This window comes from Heterodontus francisci, chromosome 3 (genome assembly GCF_036365525.1).
Source record: "Heterodontus francisci isolate sHetFra1 chromosome 3, sHetFra1.hap1, whole genome shotgun sequence".
Taxonomy (NCBI): Eukaryota; Metazoa; Chordata; class Chondrichthyes; order Heterodontiformes; family Heterodontidae; genus Heterodontus; species Heterodontus francisci.
This window is the reverse complement of record NC_090373.1, coordinates 100755338-100772370: the sequence shown is the minus strand read 5'-3', so window position 1 is coordinate 100772370 and position 17033 is coordinate 100755338. Positions and strand designations below refer to the sequence as shown.

At 42.1% G+C, this 17033-nt stretch overlaps 1 protein-coding gene across 2 annotated transcripts in view; it reads left to right on the top strand.

Moving 5' to 3' along the window:
* lama2 (laminin, alpha 2) overlaps positions 1-17033 on the top strand; it is a 527518-nt gene that overhangs the window by 423165 nt on the left and 87320 nt on the right. For both annotated transcript variants that reach the window (XM_068025161.1, XM_068025160.1), the window contains exons 39-43: positions 1360-1520; positions 3471-3609; positions 7352-7454; positions 10038-10154; positions 10530-10712. In XM_068025161.1, the coding sequence (XP_067881262.1) occupies positions 1360-1520; positions 3471-3609; positions 7352-7454; positions 10038-10154; positions 10530-10712 (703 nt within the window). The remainder of the gene's footprint in view (positions 1-1359; positions 1521-3470; positions 3610-7351; positions 7455-10037; positions 10155-10529; positions 10713-17033) is intronic.

Sequence of the window (17033 nt, the reverse complement as noted above, 5' to 3'; positions counted from 1 at the left end):
TGCCCTTGAGAAGGTGGTGGTGAGTCGCCTTCTTGAGAACTGATTGGCTTGTGAGGCTATTCCAGAGGAAAGTTATGGGTCAATACCACCTTACTATGGAACTGGAGTTACATATAAGCCTTAACAGTATTAGGACAGAAGATTTCCTTGTCTAAAGGCCATTACTGAACCAGATGGAATTTTATGACAATCCAGCAGTTACACAGTCACCATTACTGATACTAGATTTTTTATTCCAGTTTCATTTAATGAACTGAATTTAAATATCCCAACTGCTGTGGTCAGATTTGAACTCATGTGGCTGAATTTTATCAGCGCGCCGCCGTGGTGCGCTGTGAGAGCGGCGGCCTTCTGACATGGAAGTGCCGCCACACAGCCCCTGCAATATTATGCGCGGGGGCTGATTTAAATAGAGGGGGCGGAGCGGCCATCCCCAATGGCATAGAGGGGTTGACTGCCATGTCCTTGGCATCTGACGCCATTGAGCAGCCCTCAGCAAAGATTTAAATTTTTAAAGGTGTATTAGTATTAATTTTCATTGAATAAATGCTTATGTGATGGAGACCCTTCCCCAACCCTCCCCCCCACCAATGGTCTTTGCATTGCCCGATATTAACAGAACTTATTTTATGCCCAACCCAAACTTTCCCCCCCAATCTTCTCACATTTGCACTTCAAACCCTTCCCACCATCCCCACAGCCAATAAAAATTGATTTCCCCGCTCCCCCACCCCGCCCACCCTGAAAATGTTATTCTTGCCCCCCTCCCAGCAGGTTCTCGCCTTGGCACTCCGTATGGAGTTCTGAAGGCGCACGAGCTGCTTTCGGCGGCCGTAAAATAGGCATGGGACGGTTGCCACCTGCTGGTGAGTTAGTTTACATCTTATTATTGTTAATTTAAATATTTAGCAAAAGGCCCTGCCACCAAGCAGTGGGGCTGCACCGAGGTCCCCCCCATATTACCCCCGCCGATAATATGCAGTGGGCCCTTCTCAATGTTGGGGGTCGAGGCGGGCCTCACCCTGCAGTATTTTACGAGCCCCCCCCCACTCCCCCGCCGCGACCCACAGCATCGAAGGGCTGGTAAAATTCAAACCAAATTGCTGAATCATTAGTCCAGGCCTCTGGATTGCTAGTCCAGTAAAATAATCACTTTGCCACCGATTCTGTAAAGCTTCAAGTATTTTACTCATGTTGCAGCTGTTACTGTAGATTTTGACTTAATTTTCATGGTGAAATATGTCTGGTTTTCCTGCACATAAGAAAACAGTGAGTAAAAGTGACAACTCATTATGCTATTGTTTAATTGTTTTGTTGTATTGTTTATTGTTTTAAGCACATTTCTCTTTTGCTTTACAGGAACTAGAAGAGCAAAAACATCTGGAGCCATTAACTACAGAGCTAAAAGAAAAAATGGATGAACTAGCAGCTGGCATTCATGATGAGAAACTTCCAGAACTGGTCCGCAGTGCAGAATATCATGCTGCAGTACTTAATGACTCATCTGGAATCCTGGATGGGTAAGTTAACAACAGCAACTGATACTGGGAGAGGTGACTAACAGAGGGACGGAGAGGTTTAGGAATGAAATTTCACTGGTGGACTGAGAGGGAGGAGATGCACAAGAGGCAAGAGTGGGCGGAACAAAAGTCTCTTAATGAAATGAGTTTGGAAAGAACCTATCAGTTTGAAATTCCTGAGAGAAAGAAAAATCAGATTGTATTTCCAAGAAACCATATAAGTTCATCAAGTTCTCACCATCGTAAGAATTCAAGGAAAAGAACACAATAAAATGTAAAGGTTAATTGCAAAGAATAATGAGACTGCTTTAAACATATTAATAGATATTCAAATAAAACAGAAAATGCTGGAAATATATTGTTACGACCAGGTGAGGAAGGGGTCTGGGGCTACCCTTTCAGCCTTTTCCTGGTTTGGCCGTAACAGGGTTTAATTTTTAAAACACAATGTTTTTAGCTTCCCCTCAGTGAGTCCTTGCTCACTGTTCTCTAATTGTAATTGCAAAAGAAATCAACCAGACAGGCTTTCTCAGATTTAAACAAGAAAGGTGTAACTTTCTTAACCTTAATACTCGAATTCAGTTAAAACTGCTAAAAATACACGACACGACCACGTTAGCATGCATACACGATAAACACACATGCAAATAGAGACAGAGGAGGAGAAAGAATTAAAGGGGGGAAGGTCTGAAGTAATAGCTCGAGTTCAGTTACTAGTTTTGGATTGGATGTAAAGTCTTTGATTGGAGTTAAGTTTTACAGTTCTCGTTGGGGCCCAGTCCACACTTTCAAACTCATTTTGCTGGTCTTCTGTATTGAGGCTTAAGTTACTTCCATGGATCCCTGGAACTTTGCGTGAGAGAGGGTGAGAGACACAGAGAGAGGTGCTCTCTTGTAATTCACTTGCAGTCTCTACCAAAACTGTTGTGTGAGCACAATTCAATTAACTCCAGGTTGGCCAGCAGGTTAGTCATGTGACTAGTTCCTTGTTTAGAGCAGCCACACCTGTGAGATTTGTGGATTCCTTCAAGCTCACCAGATGCTCTCAGTGGGGGAGGGGGGTTGGTGGGATGCTGGCTCAATGACTCTCAATGTCTCTTGATCGTCACTATTGACAAAAATCCATCTGGAAAATTGAATCAGGAAATACTCCCATTGTCTTCTTCATGCAACTGTCTTTTAGAATGCAAATATGCAGCCGTGTTTTCAGCCACTCTTGTGGTCTTTTTAAACAAGTTATTTCAAGTCCATTAACAGTTCAAAAATAACGTTCCATTTGACAAAATGAATATGTCTAATTTTGGCAGGTGTGGTTTCCGTCACAGTATAATAGGTATCACCTTCTAACTTTGGGTATCATGGGAGCTTTACATACTGATAGCACAGAACAGAAATGCAGATAGGCATTATACATTACTTTCTAATCATTGGTTAAATGGTGGAAAGTTCTGCCCAGATTATACTCAAATTTAAGACAAGTGCTGCTAGCAGTCTTAGCCCAAAATGTTATCAATAACTTTCTTCTTTTCGGATAGACCTGTTGTGTATTTCCAGTATTTTCTGCATTTGACATTGGTGTACAGTACATGGAGTTACAGGGCTATTTATTGTTGCTCCCAATTTGCTGAACTCTTTATGATCGCTGAGCAGACTTGTCATCTTATTACAGAGCTGTCTCTACTAGAAAAGGTACTCAGTGGTAGCTGTTGAGGAGTGGTACAGATGGTGGCTTGGGAGCAGACCAACTACCTCATCATCTTCGATGTAGTCTTTCCTTACAAAGACCAAAAAACAAATCAAATCAGATACAATTAATTCATTGGAGGAAAGAACTCCCTTACAGAAGACAAAACATACACATTTTGTTAAAATTCTTGCAAGTATAAAAATGCTCAATGTTATTTGTTTTTGGTTACTGTTGTTTACAAATTTATTTTTCCAACGAAACAGCATCCTTGCTGAAGCCAAGAATCTGTCCTTTAATGCAACTGCAGCCTTCAAAGCTTATACAAATATCAAAGATAAAATTGACGAAGCTGAAAAAGTAGCAAAAGAAGCCAAGGTTACAGCCAATCAAGCTGTGAGACTGGTAAGGATGAAGGGGGTCTCATGACTCTGAAGGAGTGTTGTATGAATTCTGGTTATTACTGTATTGTACCAATATGTACCACTTTACAGTCACTCATTTCTTCGTTACTCCACTGCTTCATGCAAATAATCAAATACAAATTAAATATATTAGCCCACAGAAATGGAACCCACAAGTCTCAAGGACTGCAAAGTTTTAACAGTTGAAGTATAGATCAGTCATAATCTAATTTAATGGTGGAGCAGATTCAAGGGACTGAATAGCCCACTCCTGTTACTATGTTAAACCAATGGAATAACAAGTAAGCAGCACCCAGCAACATGAGACAGCCTGGGCTGCAGTAGAGAATAGAATAGCGACCAGAAGCAGTTGGTTTCAATCAAAGGCAAAGGGACAAAAAGCAGCTTGTTCAATTAAAGAGAGAATGGATGGTGGGATAGCAATGAGTAGCAGCCACTGGGAGAATAATTAACAGGAAAGCAACTGATAGATCACAGAATCATACAGGACAGAAAGACATCATTCACCCATCATACCTATGAGGGCTCTTTAAAAAAGCCCACAAATCATCCCAAAGCCCTGCAGAGTTTTCCTTTTCTAGTGCAGCAGTGGGTAAATCAATTGAAGCAACAAATCTGAGGTAACTGATGTAACTAAATAATGTGGTAAAGTAGCACACAATTTCATTGGAATGTACTAACTCAGTAGTTATAAATACCACTGGAAGCACGTTCATAAATGAGGAGAGAGAAGCAGAGTTAACGTTTCAGGTCAGTGACCCTTCTTCAGAACTGGCAAATATTAGAAATGTGAAAGGCTTTAAGCAAGTAAAGCGGGGTTGGGGTAAGAGATAACAAAGGAGAAGGTGTAGATAGGACAAGGTCACAGAATAGCTGACCAGAAGGTCGTGGAGCAAAGGCAAACAATATGTTAATGATGTGTTCAAAGACAAAGCATTAGTACAGATAGGGTGTTAACAGACTGAAAATTGAACAGCCGCAAGTACAAACATGAAAAAAAACAGCGGGTAAGCAAACTGAACAAACTAAGATGAAATAAAATAAAATAAACACAAAAAAAATTTTTAAAAGGAAAAAGAAAAAAAACTAAAAATAAAAGTAAAATGCGGGGCCCGTCATGCTCTGAAATTATTGAACTCAGTGTTTTCCATGATATGTCTTCTGATATGTCTTCCTTTTTCCTCAACCGAGGATTCCCCACCACTGTGGTTGACAGGGCCCTCAACCGTGTCCAGCCCATTTCCCACACCTCTACCCTCACCCCTTCCCCCCCCTCCCAGAACTGCGACAGGGTTCCCCTTGTCCTCACTTTCCACCCCATCAGCCTCCATATCCAAAGGATCACCCTCTGCGATTTCCGCCACCTCCAGCGTGATGCCACTACCAAACGCATCTTCCCCTCCCTTCCCCTGTCAGCATTCCGAAGGGATCGTTCCCTCTGTGACACCCTGGTCCACTCCTCTATTACCCCCACCACCTTGTCCCCTTCCCATGGCACCTTCCCCTGCAATCGCAGGAGGTGTAATACCTGCCCATTTACCTCCTCTCTCCTCACTACCCCAGGCCCCAAAAACTCCTTTCAGGTGAAGCAGCGATTTACTTGTACTTCTTTCAATGCAGTATACTGTATTCGCTGCTCACAATGTGGTCCCCTCTACATTGGGGAGACCAAATGGAGACTGGGTGACCGCTTTGCGGAGCACCTCAGCTCAGTCCGCAAGCAGGACCCCGAGCTTCCGGTCGCTTGCCATTTCAACACTCGCCCCTGCTTTCATGCTCACATCTGTGTCCTGGGAATGCTGCAGTGTTCCAGTGAACATCAGCGCAAACTCGAAGAACAGCATCTCATTTACTGATTAGGCACACTACAGCCTGCTGGTCTGAACATTGAGTTCAATAATTTCAGAGCATGACAGGCTCCCCCATTTTACTTTTATGTTTAGTTTTTTTTTCTTTTTCCTTTTTAAAAAAATTTTTTTGTGTTTATTTTATTTTATTTCATCTTAGTTTGTTCAGTTTGCTTACCCACTGTTTTTTTCATGTTTGTATTTGCAGCTGTTCAATTTTCAGTCCGTTAACACCCTATCTGTACTAATGCTTTGTCTTTCAACACATCATTAACATATTGTTTGCCTTTGCTCCACGACCTTCTGGTCAGCTATTCTGTGACCTTGTCCTGTCTACACCTTCTCCTTTGTTATCCCTTGCCCCACCCCTGCTTTACTTGCTTAAGCCTTTTCCATTTCTAATATTTGCCAGTTCCGAAGAAGGGTCACTGACCCAAAACGGTAACTCTGCTTCTCTTTCCACAGATGCTTCCAGACCTTTGTGGTTCCAGCATTTCTTGCTTTTATTATAGGAGAGATTTTGTTTGATTGGTAAATTGAGTTGGCTGAAGACCTGGTCCTGAGGGGTGGGGAACCCTCCAGCCTAGGCAATCTGTGGCCCACAGAAGGCCCCTGGTGGCAAAGGCTGCTCCTGTGCCAACAACCCCGCCCTCAATAACTGCTCTGTCCTAACACTTTGCCTGACGGGCCACTGTGAGCCCACCTCCACTTACCTGGCTGCTCCTGGTCCCGGGCCTACTGCAGTACAGCAGTGGCCATTGCTTCCAGTGGTGCTGCTAAGCTGCCAGCCCTCTGATTGCCCAGCAGCTCTTGGAGGCAGGAACCCCGTCCTTAAATTGACGGGAACCCCAGCACCGGGCAGTTAACTGCCTGAGCACCATGAAATGCAGCTGGGTGTCCCCCAGAGCAGTCGAGGCAGGGATGCCCTTGCCTTTTTAGCTTGGCGTCAGAACCCCTCCCCACCTCCCCCCATCCCCCACCCCCCCACACCCCCCAGCCTGCATAAAATCCAGCTCGGAAATTCCCATTCTTATTGGACATTTAATGCTATTCATCATTTTGGATTATATATGATTATAAGATGTGGATGAATTTCCATACTGATAAATTGTATTGGACAATATCATTAGTCCCCATAATCATTTACAGTCAGAATTGTGACCTTAAGCTCCAGTTCTTCTGCTCCTGCTGTTAACATCGTTCCTTTCCTATGCAGCTCACCTGAATCTACTTCTGAATGGAATTGTGCACAAAACCAAAGGTGTTCTACCAAACAAAGAGACGAGCAACCCAGACAACCTAGGAAAAAGAAGTTCGGAGAGAGAGCAACAGAAAAATAATCGAGAGTTCAGACAGAATTAAAGTTGTGTCTGGAGAGAAAGGTTTCGCCAGAAAGATGATCAAATGGACAGATCAGACACAGTTAGAGACTGAAAATTCAAATACACAGGGAGAGTCAGAAATTCAGACAGTGAGTGGTGTGTAGACGGAGGAGAGAGAAGAAAACAGATAGATGCAGTGATAGAGAACCACAGATATACACAAGCATGGAGAAAATAAACCACTAATACACATAGTGATAGAGGGAAGAGAACAAGAGATTTGTTAGAGAAAGAGAGGGAAAATGGAGCTGTAAGCACACATAGGAACAGATTGATTTTGGTTATGCACAGTCATGATAGACCTGTTGCTTGAGTTGCCCAAGGTATGCTTACAAGTAGTTGAAAATAGTTTTTTTTCCTGAGGCTCAGAAGTTTGCTCTGACAAAATCACCCTGAGACATTGCTAGACAATGGTTTCAATTTGATCATAATCTTGTGAATATTGTACTGTTTAAATAATGGTAGTTGTCCTGCTTTATGTTTCTTTAATCAGGCATCTGGTCCAGATGGATCTTTGAAGGAAACTGCCAAGACCTCACTGCAGAGAAGCTTTAGACAGTTGAATGAGGCCAAACGATTGGGGGCAGATGTAAAAGGTAAGCTAAGGATAGATCTGTACTCGTAAAGAGGCATATATAGTTAAAATTTAATTGTGTAGCTTAATAGTCCCAAAAGCTATGGCTCAGTAGCTAATCAAAATATAACATCACAAGATTGTTTAAAGTTGCAGTTACAAAATGTAATATTCATATTATTTTGTTGTGACTTTTTGTTGCAGTACTTGTGGGGTTAAAATCCCATTTGTTCAAAGAAATCCCTCAGTCTGGGAAGTGCACATTTTGTTATGTACTGTATTCCTTCACGCACAAGACAAACTGGCTGGCATTATATATTGATAGCAGTTAACTACCAAGCTGTGTGGATGATATTGCTAGAAGAACTTCCTGATATTTTAGTTCTGTGAATGGTCCATATATTTGAAAGAAATTTTCTGTCAGGTAAAAATTGGATTTGTAGCTGACACCTAATAGATGGGCACTACAGACACCCCAAGAAATCCCTGGAACTGGCTATGTACTAGAGTAGATTTTTGACCAGGAATAGCTGTTTCTTAGAGCACAAAACAAGAATTCCCAATCAGAAAATTGGGCGGAGATCTGTAATGCAAGATCTGTGCCCTGTTTGGCCCTGTTGCAATTTCCCGATCATAATATATTGTTTTGTTGTGACTTTTTGTTGCAGTACTTCTGGGGTTAAAATCCCGTTTGTTCAAAGAAATACCTCAGTCTGGGAAGTGCACATTTTGTTATGTACTGTATTCCTTCACGCACAAGACGTGATATTATTATGGCCTGGTGCAGAGTACACCTCCCAGTCTATACGTGAATGCATGCAAGTTAATATACAATGATGTGATAATACCATATGCTTGATTTCCTATAATTCCCAACCGTTTAATTATGTTTTATTTAACCACCCAGATAAACTGGTCATTCATTGTCAGCTGTGCTCCATATTGAGATGATTTAAAGAGACTAGGACTGAGATTGCAGCATTGTGAGGCCATTACTGAAGCTTTTTATGTTGTTTTTCTTTTACTACCAATCTGTTTGAAGAGCCTTTGTGGCTATTGTCTGTGGTTCTGCAACTTTTCTATGCTTGTCCTTATCCAGTGAGGTAGTTGTAGTGGCAAGGGTTTCTATTTAATCCCTAGTTTTGCTATATTACCATATATTGAGCATATAAGTGCACACTGTGCTTTGTAGGGAATGGGAGCTTACTTACAGGAGTGGGCTTCATAACTGAGAGAACTGTTTGAGTGAAAGTTAATGATTCATTGACACCACTTATTATTTCTTCTAGCAGTCTGTAATACAGAATTACTTATAGTGGTTGTTCTTGTCAGATGTGTGTTATTTTTAAGCATAGACCATGCCTAGATTAAATTTGTAGAATGTCTATAGCATTCTGATAAAATTTAACATCTGATATGACAGGCTGACTACCATTTCTGGAACTGAACATTACCCCATGTGATCAACAACCTTCTGCATGAATTATAGGCAGAAGCAAACTGATTAATTAATGAAGAGTATATTATCATAAAATCTAATATATCTAGCCGATAATCTTGAATACGTTTTTTTTTTAGTAAATATGCCTTTCAACTGATAAGTAATTTGAAATAAAAACAGAAAACACTGGAAATACTCAGCAGGTCAGGTGGCATCTGTGGAGAGAGAAACAGAGTTAAAATTTCAGATCAGAAATCTGTTCATCAGAACTGGGAAAAATTAGAAATATAATAGGTTTTAAGCAGATGAAAGGGGGGAGGATGGAAAAGGAACAAAAATAAAGGTCTTTGATAGGGTAGAAGACAGGAGGGATTAAATGACAAAGGCAAAGTGGGTGGTGATGGGACCAGTAAAGAAACAGAAGTTGTGTCTCGAGGAGGTGTGAATGGCAGAATGATGAACAGCTGCCAGCCGAAAGCAAAAACTAGAGAAAAACAAGAGTAAGACTGAAACAAACAATGAAATGGAAACAAAATGGAGATAGAAATATTGGATAAGTAATTTGTCATCTCTGTCAACTTTGCTTGCTAGTGAGTTACGTGCTTATTTTTCTACACCCTCCTAAATGTACTGATGTATTGGGGGGTATGGGTGCCAGCAGTCACCGTAATGCCTTTTTCAAGTGTCCATACCTAATTTGAGATTTGGTTCAGTATTTGTTGGTAGACTGACTATGCTGGGATTCACAGTCCAGCTGAATTCTGTCTTACTCAACCCCATCCTCACTCAATGTCTAGAATTGCACACTTTTCAGCATAAGTTTGTGAATGGTGATTAGAAGTGAGAACACTCTGATTTTTCAATTTCTTAGCTAAGTGGCAGTGAAGCCAATTGCATCACCTCCATTGCCAACCGCAGTTGAGGTAATCAAACTCAGCGTGGATCACACATCACATTGTGGCCTACCTGGTCCATATGGCATATCACCAAGTCACGTGGTGCATCACCCACTAAACCATAGCGTGAATAACTCAAGGTATAAAAGAAACTGCTGTTTTCAACACAGGCAGTTAGAAATGTACAAACAAATAATTTATTCACTTTGAGAAGTCTGTATCATTTACTTAGATGTCATCTCTTGAAATTTTGATTGTTGTATTTCAGAAAAAGGAGATAGCTTGAATAACTTGCAAAATAGGCTAAAGGATGGTACAACAAAAAACAAAAACTTGCTGAAAGCCTTAAATGAGACCCTTGCAAAACTCCATGCCATTCCCAACGGTAAGTATTTCTGATATGTGGCTTTTTATGTTGCTACAGTTTGACTTTTTTAGGATAATAATTGGTCACGTTTTATTATCATCATTTGTAAGTCTCATCTGCTATCAGAAATTATACAGAGCTTCTCCTTTGATTATATGTTATAACCTATTGAATGTACATAAAATCAATGGGCAATGTACTCCCAATTTCAGTTCTCTGTCTCCAGGGGGCAAGGCTCCCTGCTGGCAATGCAAACTCAGGAAATCAACCCTATAATACCTCCTTTCTGTTTAATGTTAATGAGATAGTCAAGTCAACAGCTATGTATTTTATACTGTCATGTAATGTGAATAATTGCAACTAAGTAATGTGTACATTTCTTTGAAACAATAGATACAAGCACCAAGATACAAGCAGCTAAAGATAAAGCTAAACAGGCAAATGACACTGCAAATTCAGTACTGGCAGAAATTAAAGATTTGAACCAGAATCTACTTGGACTGCAGGACAACTGCAGCAAGCTCAAAGATGATGTTGCCAAAGTAAATGCTGCCATCAACAAACCAGCTAAGACGAGTAGGTTTCAGTTATACTGTTGTCAGATCTTTGTGTGATCAAAAGGTGTACAATTGTACAATTAACACAGATACTCTTTCTCTGCTTCATCCTATTGACATCTTAAAACAATGTTATTTGTATTTTGTTATAACCAAAAATCAAAGTAATTTCCCCATATGCAGCTCTTATTCTAAAGGTCATAAGAGAAATGAATTTGAATAATCTCAACCTAATTCCCACTGAGCATAGTTCCACAATACAATTCCTGGGTGTATCCTATCCCACCAGCAGGACCCACCAGAGGTGGCGGCACAGTAGTGTACATTTGGGAGGGGGTGGCCCTGGGAGTCCTCAACATTGACTCCGGACACAATGAGGTCTCATGGCATCAGGACAAACATGGACAAGGAAACCTCCTGCTGATTACCATCAAATGCCCTGCCTCAGCTGATGAATCAATGCTGCTCCATGTTGAATATCAGTTAGAAGAAGTACTGAGGGTAGAAAAGGCATAGAATATACACTGGTAGGGGACTTCAATGTTATTAGAACATAAGAAATAGGGGCAGGAGAAGGCCATTCAGCCCTCTGAGCCTGCCCCGCCATTCAATGAGATCATGGCTGATCTTCTACTTCAACACTATTTTCCAGCACTATCCCCATATCCTTTGATGTTTCTAATATGTAGAAATCTATCGATCTCAGTCTTGAACATACTCAACGACTGAGCCTCCATAGCCCTTTGGGGAAGCAAATTCCAAAAATTCCCCACCCTCTGAGTGAAGAAATTCCTTCTCATCTGAGTCCTAAATGGCCTACTCCTTATTCTTAGACTGTGTACCCTGGTTCTAGACTCCCAGCCAGGGGAAACACCCTTCCTGCATCTACCCACATGAGCCCTGTAAGAATTTTGTATGTTTGAATGAGATCATGGGATCACGTCTCATTCTTCTAAACTCCAGAGAATAATCTTTCCTCAGAGGACAATCCCTCCATCCCAGGAATTAGTTTGGTGAACTAATGGCACGTATATATTTCCTTTGGGAAGGAGACCAAAACTGCACACAATACTCCAGGTGCAGTCTCACCAAGGCTCTATATAATTGCAGTAAGACATCTTTACTCCTGTATTCAAATCCTCTTTTAATAAAGGCCAACGTACCAATTGCCTTCTTAATCACTTCACCAACGGTGGCTTGGTAGCACCACTACTGACTAAGATGGTTGAGTCCTACAGGACATATCTGCCAGAGTGGGTCTACAGCAGATAGTAAGAGAACCAACAAGAGAGAAAAACCTACTTGACCTCATCCTCACAAATCTATCTGTTGCAGATGCATCTGTCCAAGACAGTATTGGTAGGTGGGATCACAATACAATGCTTGTGGAGACGAATTCCTTTCTGCACACTGAGGACACCCACCACTGTGTTGTGTGGCATTACCACCATACTAAATGGTATAGACTCAGAACAGATCTAGCAGCTCAAAATTGGGTATCCATGAGGTGGCAATGGGCCATCAGCAGCAGCAGAATTGTATTCAACCACAATCTGTAACCTCATGGTCTGGCATATCCCTCACTCGACCATGATCATCAAGCCAGGGAACCAACACTGATTCAATGAGGAGTGTAAAAGTGCATGCCAAGAGCAGCAGCAGCCATACCTAAAAATCATGTGCCAAGCTGGTGAAACTACAATGCATGCTAAACAGTGGGAGCAGTATGCTATAGGCAGAATGAAGCGATCCCACAACCAATGGATCAGATCAAAGCTCTACAGTCCGGCCACATCCAGTCGTGAATGGTGGTGGGTAATTAAACAATTAACAGGAGGAGGAGGCTCCAAAAACATCCCCATCCTCAATGAGGGGGAGCCCAGCACTTCTGTACAAAGGACAAGGCTGAAGCATTTGGAAATGTCTTCAGGCAGAAGTGCTGAGTGAATGATCCATCTTGGCCTCCTCCTGAGGTTCCCACATCATAGGTGCTTGTCTTCAGACAATTTGTTTCACTCCATGTGATATCAAGAAATGGCTGAAGGCACTGGATGCTGCAAAGGCTCTGGGCCCTGACAACATCTCAGTTGTAGTACTGAAAACTCGACCTCCAGAACTAGCTGCACCCCTAGCCAAGCTGTTCCAGTTCAGCTACAACACAGGCATTACCCAACAACGTGGAAAATTGCCCAGATATGTCCTATCCATTAAAAGCAGAACAAATTCAACTTGGCCAATTACTACCCTATCAGTCTACTCTCAAAGTGATGGAAGGGGTCATCGACAGTGCTATCAAGTCGCCCTTACTCACCAATAACCTGCTCACTGATGCTCTGTTTGTGTTCCACCAGGGGCACTCCACTCCTGGCCTCATTACAGCCTTGGTTCAAACATGGGCAAAAGGACTGAATTCCTGAGGTGAGAGTGATTGCCCTTGATATCAAGGCAGCATTTGCCTGTGGCATCAAGGAGTCCTAGCCAAATTGAAGTCAATGGGAATCAAGGGGAAAAATCTCCACTGGTTAGAGAGCACAAAGGAAGATGGTTGTGGTTGTTGGAGGCCAATGATCTCAGCCCCAGGACATCACTGCAGGAGTTCCTCAGGGGAGTGCTTCATCAATGATCTTCCCTCCAACATAAGGTCAGAAGTTGGGATGTTCGCTGATGATTGCACTGTCCAGTACCATTTGTAATGCCTCAGATACTAAAGCAGTCTGTGACTGCATGCAGTAAGACCTGGACAGTGTCAGTCAATGACCGTCTCCAACTAGTGAGAATCTAACCATCCCTTGACAGTTCAATGGCATTGCCATTGCTGAATCCCCCAAAGTCAATATCCTGAGGGTTATCATTGACCAGAAACTGAACTGGACCAGCCACATAAATACTGTGGCTACAAGAGCAGGTCAGAGGCTGGGAATTATGCAGTGAGTAACTCACTGCCTGACTCCCCAAAGCCTGTCAACCATCTACAAGGCACAAGTTAGGAATGTGATGGAATATTCTCCACTTGTAGGGATGAGTGCAGCTCCAACAATACTCAAGAAGCTTGACACCATCCAGGACAAAGCAGCCAGCTTGATTGGCACCCCATTTACAACCTTCAACATTCACTCTCTCTACCATTGATGCACAGTGACAGCAGTGTGTACCATCTACAAGATGCACTGCGGCAATTTGCCAAGGCTGCTTCGACAGCACCTTCCAGATCCATGACCTCTATCACCTAGAAGGACAAGGGCAGCAGATGTATGGGAACACCACCACCACAAGTTCCCCTCCCAGTCAATCACATTCCTGACTTGGAACTATATCGCTGTTCCTTCACTGTTGCTGGGTCAAAATGCTGGAGCTCCATCCCTAGTGGCACTGTGAGTCTACCTACACCAGATGAACTGTAGCAGTTCAAGAAGACAGCTCACCACTACCTTCTCAAGGGCAATTAGGGATGGGCAATAAATGTTGACCTTGCCAGCGACACCCACATTCCAAGAACAAATTTTTAAAAAGCAATTTTTTCCTTACATCTGCATTAAACTGACTGTTTCATTTAGAAAGGCAATATGGATGATTTGTTTGGAAACTACATATATTGTAAGAATGAAATAGATTTATTCTCTCAGATGTAGTTTTGGGACAGTCTGTTGCAGCAATATGGCAAAAGCTTTACCCAGAAGTTCACTTTAATTAGGAGTGCTTAATGGTACCACTGGGGACCAAAAGTGGAAAATGTTCCTTTTCCCTCTGTTATGACCAGGTGAGAAACAGGTCTAGGGTTCCCTTTCAGCCTTCACCTGGACTTACTGTAACAGGGTTTAATTTTAAACACATTTTATTTTGCTTCCCCTTAGTGAATCCTTATTCACTGCTTTCCAATTATAAGGCATAGAAACCAGCACAAACAGACTTTCTTAGGTTTAAAGAAGAAAAGTTGAAATTTATTAAACTTAAACTTACATTCAGTTAACGCCTATGGATACACAACGTGCCCACGCTATCATGCATACGTGATACACACATGCAAATAGAAAAGAGCAGAAGAAAAATAAAATGGAAAAGTTTGAGGCAATATCTGAAGAGTTGTTGTTACGATTCTTCGAGCTCACTGTAGAGTCCTTGATTGTAGATAGATCTTGCTTTTCGTTGGGGCCTAGTATTCTTCTTAAACCTTGTTCACTGTAGGAAACTTTTCTCTCTTGGGGGTCAAGTGTCTTCAGTGGATTGAGAGGCTTGTGAGAAAGATTTGGGAGCAGGCAGACAGGAGAGGCTGTGGCAAACCAGCCAGGAGAGATCTTCTCAGTCCAGGAGAATTCTGCTTTTGCCCAAACTCTCTCTTGCCAGTTCAAAAGAAAACCCTGGAACAGCCAGGTAGTCATGTGACCAGCTTCCTCACCTTCAATGTCTGTTAGTATGTAAATGGTTTTTTTTCAGCCACAGCTGATCTGTTTAACAAGTCATTTCCTTGCTCCAAAACAGTTAAAAATCAATGTTCATGATAAAATTGATGTGCCTCAATCTTAAAGTCATAGAGTTATACAGCACAGAAACATCCTTTGACCCATCGTGTCTGTGCCAGCCTAACTATTCTAATCCCATTTTCCAGCACTTGGCCTGTAGCCTTGTATGCAATGACGTTTCAAGTGCTCATCTAAATGCTTCTTAAATGTTGTGAGGGTTCCTGCTTCTACCACCTCTTCAGGCAGTGCGTTCCAGATTCCACCCACCCTCTGGGTGAAAACATTTCTTCCTCAAATTCCCTCTAAACCTCCTGCACCTTACCTTAAATATATGCCCCCTGGTTATTGACCCCTCCAGTAAGGGAAAATGTTTCTTCCTATCTCAGCTATCAATGTCCCTCATAATTTTGTATACCTCAATCATACCTCCCCTCAGCCTTCTCTGCTCTAAGGAAAACAACCCTAGCCTTTTCAGTCTCTCTTCTTAGCTGAAATGCTCCAGCCCAGGCAACATCCTGGTGAATCTCCTCTGCACCCTCTCCAGTGCAATCACATCCTTCCTATAGTGTGGTGCCCAGAACTGTACACAGTACTCGAGCTGTGGCCTAACTAGTGTTTTATACAGCTCCATCATAACCTCCCTGCTGTTATATTCTATGCCTCAGCTAATAAAGGCAAGTATCCCATAAGCCTTTCTCACCACCTTATCTACCTGTACTGCTGCCTTCAGTGATCTATGGACAAGTACACCAAGGTCGCTCTGACCCTCTGTACTCCCTAGGGTCCTACCAACCATTGTCTATTCCAGTGCCTTGTTAGTCCTCCCAAAATGCATCACCTCACACTTCTCAGGATTAAATTCCATTTGCCGCAGCTCTGTCCTTCTTACCAACCCCTCTATATCATCCTGTAATCTAAGGCTTTCCTCCTCACTATTTACGACACCACCAATTTTTTGTGTCATCTGCGAACTTACTGATCATACCTCTTATACTCACTTCTAATTCATTAATGTACACGACAAACAGCAAGGATCCCAGCACCAATCCCTGCGGTACACCAACGGTGACAGGCTTCTGCTTGCAAAAGCAACCCTCAACCATTACCCTCTGCCTCCTGCCACTAAGCCAATTTTGGATCCAAATTGCCAAATTTCCCTGGATTCCACGTGCCCATACCTTCTTAGGTGGGGGGTTGGAGCCTAGCATGACACCTCTCAACATCCTTGACCATGATTACTTCAAAAATTCACCAAAGTAATTCAGAAAGGAAGTGTAATAAGTGAACATGTGGAATATGTAAATCATTTTTATACAAGGATGGGGAATTTCCTTGAAGCTTTTCACATTCCATTGGTGAAAATGCAGCGGAAATTCCATTTATGTGTGCATACAGGGTTTCTGCCACACGACCGACAATTTTGCAGCAGTGGAATGGGAGAATCTCCAAGGAAATTACTGGCAGTAATATTTTTCTGAATTTTACCATAACGTTTTAACATTTCCATTTGTTGACCATTTTTCTGCCAGCAAACTTTCATCAATGGCCTGTGCAGGTACCTCAGTGCCCTGCACCATGTACGCTAAACAATGACAAAGGAGTGTTTTGATGGGTTTTAGCTAGGAATTAAAATATCAAGAAAGAGCAGAGATTTTATTTTGAACTTGTGAGTTTAAGTACCTTCACCTGCACTATTATTTTTCAGTTTAAGTGTATGGAGCGAGAGAACTGGTTGTAATTGCCATTGATTGAACTACGGACAGAGCTGTAATCAATTTTGCACCATTTCGGCGAGGGTATTGGCAGAGATGAGCAAAAGACCCAGGAAATTATGCTCAGTGTGAAAATGGTGTAACACATTTACTCCATAATTTCCTGGGACC